Source organism: Protobothrops mucrosquamatus, unplaced genomic scaffold (genome assembly GCF_001527695.2).
Source record: "Protobothrops mucrosquamatus isolate PMUCROS unplaced genomic scaffold, P.Mucros_1.0 scaffold48, whole genome shotgun sequence".
NCBI classification, from domain to species: Eukaryota; Metazoa; Chordata; class Lepidosauria; order Squamata; family Viperidae; genus Protobothrops; species Protobothrops mucrosquamatus.
Window position 1 is genome coordinate 516,918 of NW_015386430.1, and position 6,214 is coordinate 523,131.

Below are 6,214 nucleotides of genomic sequence, written 5' to 3' on the forward strand. Positions count from 1 at the left end.
AGAGGGACCTTGAAGTCCTAGTGGACGATCACTTGACTATGAGCCAGCAGTGTGCAGCAGCAACCAAAAAAGCTAATACAATCCTGGGTTGTATAAACAGAGGCATAGAATCAAGATCACGCAAAGTATTATTACCGCTTTATAAAACCCTAGTATGACCACACCTAGAATACTGTAGCCAATTTTGGTCACCTTATCACAAAAAATATGTTGAGAGTTTGGAAAAACTTCAGAGAAGAGCAACTAAGATGATCAAAGGCCTGGAGACTAAAACATACAAAGAACGGCTACGGCTAAATAAAAGAAGAAATAGGGGAGACATGATAGCAGTGTTCCAGTATCTGAGGGGCTGCCACAAGGCAGAGGAGGCTAGGTTGTTCACCAAAGCACCAAAGGGAGGGAGGAGAAACAATGGCTGGAAACTGATCAAAGAGAGAACTAAGGAGAAACTTCCTCACAGTGAGGACAATCAACCAGTGGAACAGCTTACCCCCAGAAATCGTGGGCACTCCATCACTGGAGATTTTTAAGAAGACACTGGACATTCACCTATCTGAGACAGTATAGGTTCTCCTGCTTGAGCAGGGGGCTGGACTAGAAGACCTCCAAGGTCCCTTCCAGATTCTCTTCTCTTCTCTATTCTATTCCTTTACAATTTCCTCCTTTTGTAAAATAGATTCATTCAATCTCAATCTATAACTCAAGGTCTTTTTTCTGAGGACCAAAACAACTGGGTTATGATCAGAAAAGGATTTAGGTAGGATATCAACTTTCAAAATTCTATTTGCTAAGTTTTTAGAGGTCCATATCATATCGATCCTTGAAAAAGATTTGTGCCTTTCTGAAAAAAAGGTATATTTTCTCGCGGAGCCATTTTTATGCCTTCATGAGTCTATTAATGTTAAATTGTCCATCATTTCAAAAAATGACTTTGGTAGTTTGCTCTGGGATGGTTTTATGCCTTTAGTAGATGTTCTATCCTAAAGTGGCGAAATCACTCCATTCCAGTCCCCCAGCATAAGCCAATTTTCATATGAAAAAGGCTAGGTCTATAAGGTACTCAAAAAAATTGCTTTTCCCCTAATTTGGCACATATAGTCCAATCACTATTGATTTTATTCCATTAAAATTAATTTCTACTATTACAAGTCTACCGTATTCATCTGATAAAAGCCTAGGTTTAAATTGGGGTTTTAAGTATAAAACCACTCCATTTATCTTTTTTTCCCAGCAGATACAAATTCCTCCCCTAGCCTTTTATTTATTAGATATTTGTCTTCATATTTTTAATATGTGTTTCTTGAAGACAGATTATGCCAGCATTTTCTCAAATGATGAAATACTTTTTTATGCTTAGATGGGGTATTAACCCCATTAATATTCCATGTAATGAGTTTACTTTCCATCTTTAAATGAAGCATCAGTCATCTCTTCTTCAATGTCCGTTTTTCGAAGCTGGTCTGCCCCCAAAGACTTATCCCTTTCCATCTCATCATCTAGTTCTGAAATTAATTTATGTCTGCTCAAAAACTCCTTGGCTTTATTTATGTAGTTCAGTCAAAATCTTTGTTCCTGGTATGTAAGTGTTACCACTTCAAGCTTATCCCAACTAAAGGAAATTTTTCCCATCTTCAAAATATCTATAAGGAATGAATGGGGTTTCCTTTTTCGCAAAATTCTTATGGGAGTTTCCTTCAAGATAATTATGTGAACATTTTCCATTTGTGATTTCGCTTTGAAATGACAATTCAGAACAATTTTCTCACAAAGTGAACCAAAACATGCCTTGGTAATTTCCTCATGGCAGCAAATCTCGAATTCAGTCGATACACCTTATCTACATTGGAGTCGAGACTTCTTTTGTCACAATCTACTAATGCAGCCAAAGCTTTAAACATCCTTGCTCTGATATCCTCTCCAGATTGTTTAGGAATTGTTCTGAATCTTAATTGAAATTCCTTAGCATGAATTTCCAGGAGAATCCTCTCATTTGCTTCATTTTCCAGAAAATTATCTTGCTTACCAACTTACCAATTGTGTTTAACAATTCAGCACTGGCCATCACTTGCTCAATATCTCCTCTGAAACCTTGTATCTCATCACGAAGTTCCCTTACCAATGTATCAATTTTTGATTCAAGCTTAGTTCCCATCGCCTGTATAGCTTCATGTGTTTTGGCTGTATATTCATCCATAAAAGATCTAAAAGATTCCACATCTCCAGGTATATTCTCTGTTCTTTTACGAGTCGCCATCACTCTGTAGTCTTTGGCTCCCTCGTGTGGTCAAACAATATAATAAGAACAGTTTCTCTTTGTCTACTATTCGAGCAATCAGCGGTGAGAAGTGAAATCAAAACTATTTCTCCCTCTCCTTCCAGCCAAAGTAAAATGCCATTCAGGGAAGGTTTAATTTAGAGATAAGAAAGAGTTCAGATATAGGAGAGACAATACCTATGGATACTTGGGAGTTAATCTGGGTGAGAAATGTGAAGTTTACACAAGCTCAAAATTTACGGGAGAATTTTTATAAAATGTTTTATAGATGGCACTTGGACCCTTCAACTATGTCTCGTATCTATGTGAATTATGAATCCAAGTGTTGGAGGTGTGGACATCCAGATGCAACTTTTTTNTACAATGGAAGACTGGAGATTGAAAGTTTCGTATCTTGCTGAAATGGCAAAGATTTCGGCTTATCTGAAGAATCATTCAAATGAACAATTTTTATCAATATGGAGAAGATGGATTGTTTATATTCAAAAGAAGCATAGAGTGGTAGAATATAACTTAGGTTTTTAGATTTTTTTAATTTTTGTTTATTCTTTCTATCTTTTTCGTAGATTAAGATATTTTGTGGAGTTAGGGATATTAGTATTTGTTTACTCATATATGAATATTATCCTGGGATTAGGTTTGGGAAGTCTGGGGGGGGGATGGGGGTTTTTTACTTGTTATTGTGTTTATTATGCTTGTGATTGTCTTTTTTATGATGGAAAATAATAAAAAAAAATTTGGAAAAAAGAAAAGAAAGAGTTCAGCAGAGTCTGCTAGATAAGTATTTCTCCAAGAGTTTTTTAAATCCAAAGTTTCAAAATAAAATCCACCGTGTTCACCAGCTTCTTTAGTTTGGCTCGGATATTCAAACACCTCCCCTCACCGTATTGAAATCCTGAAGCCACAGAAATGATGATGATTCCACAAAATGGAAAAGGCAGGTTGCAACCAGAGAAAGCCTCTTTTAAACAGAAAAGGTAAATATGCAAAGGCTAGTGTCTAAGCGGCAGAGACAGATTTTTATGTCCATATTAAAACGGCTGATTCCTCCACAGTGAACTTGTGTCTTGGTTGTCCACCCCCCAGCTAGAGACTCACCGCACATCTTCTTCCAGAAGCTTTCTGAGAACACCCAGCTGTCCAGGGGAGCAAAAGGGTTAATTTCCAGAACTTCCCTTTTCTCCAGGGAGGTTTTTTCTGCCTTAGAAAACTTTCTAAAGCATTTAACTCTGGGGGAGTCTATAACAATCTAAAAGACTGCTGACTTTCAAATCTGGCCAGTTCCACTGGAAGTACAGAACCCTCAAACTCCCAGGCCTCTCGCAGAAGATCCTAGATTGAGGAAGATACATGCCAATTCTATCAGAATTAATCAGAAAGGCTTCAACCCATGAACAAGAAAATCCCATGAATTCAATTAAAAATTGAATTCCATCAATTTTTCAAAGCAGCATGTTCATGTTGAGCAAAGTTAAGCTAAGATGAAACTGCTTCATGTGAGGACAAAGTTACTAACTAGAGTAGCCATGTTACTGTCATAAAATTATATACTGTCTTAATATGTTATTGTTAATTTAATCATGTCTAATTTACATTTTATTATAATAATGTTATTGTTTATCAATTAGTTTCATTGTTTAAACATTGAGTCTGTTTGAACACTATTTTGGAATTGTTTAACGGCATGTAAAATAAGTAAGTAAATAAAGAATCATGAAATTGAAGTTTTAAGTGAGCTTCTGTAGCTTTAGCATTAACAAAACAAGTAATCCAATAATTTAGAACCAATTTGGAAACCAACCCAGCTGGCTCAGAAAGAAAAAGTGTTTGGCAGCAAGATAAATGATATATCAATAGAACATCTAAGCACTGCAATCCTCTCTGGACACAAGTAGACATAGACACAATTTGTATCAAGAATTTTTGCTATCTGGAGCCCCTCGTAAAGAAAAAGGTCTTTCATTAGTTCCTCTAAGTATAACATTGGAAGAAAAGTGCAAAACAGTATAGTATGTGACAAAATAAAGGAAATAAATTACAGACATTTCATTTGACTACAATATTATTTAGTTATTTTCCAGCATAACCATATACCTCTATAAGTTCATCTCTTTGGCAAAGGCTTTCCTTGAGCTCATTTACTTTATGCTGTAGAACACTGCACATATGTTTCTGTCTTTCCAATTCCTGTATTAAACAAAAAAAAGTGGAAATTAGATTACTTTAAAATTTGTTTCAATGGCTTTGGCTACTCTCAAATAACATTATAACGAAGTAAACTAATTTCAAGATTCTGTGGGCTAGTAAGTGGGTACTCTTAATATTTATTATATAGGTAGGAATAATAACTACTCAGTTAAAGGAACCCAATTATGAAATCTGGCTTAATCATTTTTCACAATTTCTGAGTAGTAAATCTCACTCTAGTATACTGTAATCAAGACCCAATTTTGAACAGACTTCCTGCTTGTCTCCAATGCTTGACATTAGATCAATATTGCCTCAGTATTGGACTTTCAATTTTCCACTATATGTGACAACATTTTTCAAATCTGTTTTTAGTAAAAACTGTAATCATCATGGGCAAGGAATAACAGAGTTGGAAGGGACCTTGAAGGTTTTCCAGTCCAACCTCCTGCTCAGACAGGAGATCCTATATACCATTTCAGATGAATGGTTGTCCAATTTCTAAGAATAAGAGTAGTTTAGAATCAAACAAAAGAAAAGGAGGAGAAATTGCTGCCAGAACAAATTAATTTTCCCATGTTTCAGCCATCATAGACCTTAGTAAGGTCTTTGTCTTCACTAAAAATATGCAACATTATTTTCAAGTACAAATATGCCTAAGTACACACACAGATATTTTTTAATATTCCATTTAAAATGTACATTCTGCATATAATAAATTATAAATTTAAGTACCTTAGTTTTTTCTTCATTTTCCCTATAGTATTCTGCTAATTGCTCTTCTCTTTCCTCAATGACATCTTTTAGAGTATCCACTTGATAGATTAAATTGTTTTTTTCATTATCAAGTTGGGCATTAGAAACCATGGCCTTCTTGTATTTCTCTTCAACTTCAGCAAGTGACTCCTAGAAACATTTTATTCCTTTATTTATTAAGCATTATTTAAATAGAAGCACACAGAATGTTCCATACTTAAACCGTGTTATCTTTCTAAGTTAAGTCTGTTTAAAAGTGCAAAGTCAATGAAAGTTGAACTTGCACACAGACATTTACGGAATTGATTTTATTATTTTCTTTGCAAATGGTAACAATTTAAGCAAGTTATTTATAGTAGTTCTAGAACACAGTTATGTTAGCTTGATGTAGCAAAATGAATTAGCAAGTCTTGTAATTTTTATATTAATGTATAATCATCATTGTATAATCACAGCATAATTTTTCATAAACTGAAGTATAGAATAGCACATTCCTGACTGACTTTAAATTCCTTCAAGTTTCACATTCATCACTAAGATTATGCTTTCCTCTAATAAGAAATTATTTTAATCCTATCAAGGGAATTAGGGGAATTTTTGAACAGTAATATAGCTTTACAAATATATATAATAGTACCCCTTATTGACTAAACCTATACCTGAGTGGTTTGAGAGTACTGGGTTAGAAATGAATCATGACCCCCACCCCAAAATGGCATTGCCTTTTGTATACCGCAAATTAAAAAGAAAAAAAAATGCTTAAATATCTAATAAAACTACTCTACAGGTGAAACTCGAAAAATTAGAATATCGTGCAAAAGTTCATTTATTTCAGTAATGCAACTTAAAAGGTGAACCTAATATATGAGATAGACTCATTACATGCAAAGCAAGATAGTTCAAGCCATGATTTGTCATAATTGTGATGATTATGGCTTACAGCTCATGAAAACCCCAAATCCACAATCTCAGAAAATTAGAATATTACATGCAATC

At 34.6% G+C, this 6,214-nt stretch overlaps 1 protein-coding gene across 1 annotated transcript in view; it reads right to left on the reverse strand.

The window, feature by feature from the left end:
- LRRFIP2 (LRR binding FLII interacting protein 2) overlaps positions 1-6,214 on the reverse strand; it is a gene marked incomplete in the record, with an annotated part of 71,883 nt that overhangs the window by 18,944 nt on the left and 46,725 nt on the right. Inside the window, 2 exon segments of the mRNA XM_015811738.1 lie at positions 4,370-4,462; positions 5,198-5,368. Of these exon segments, the coding sequence (XP_015667224.1) occupies positions 4,370-4,462; positions 5,198-5,368 (264 nt within the window).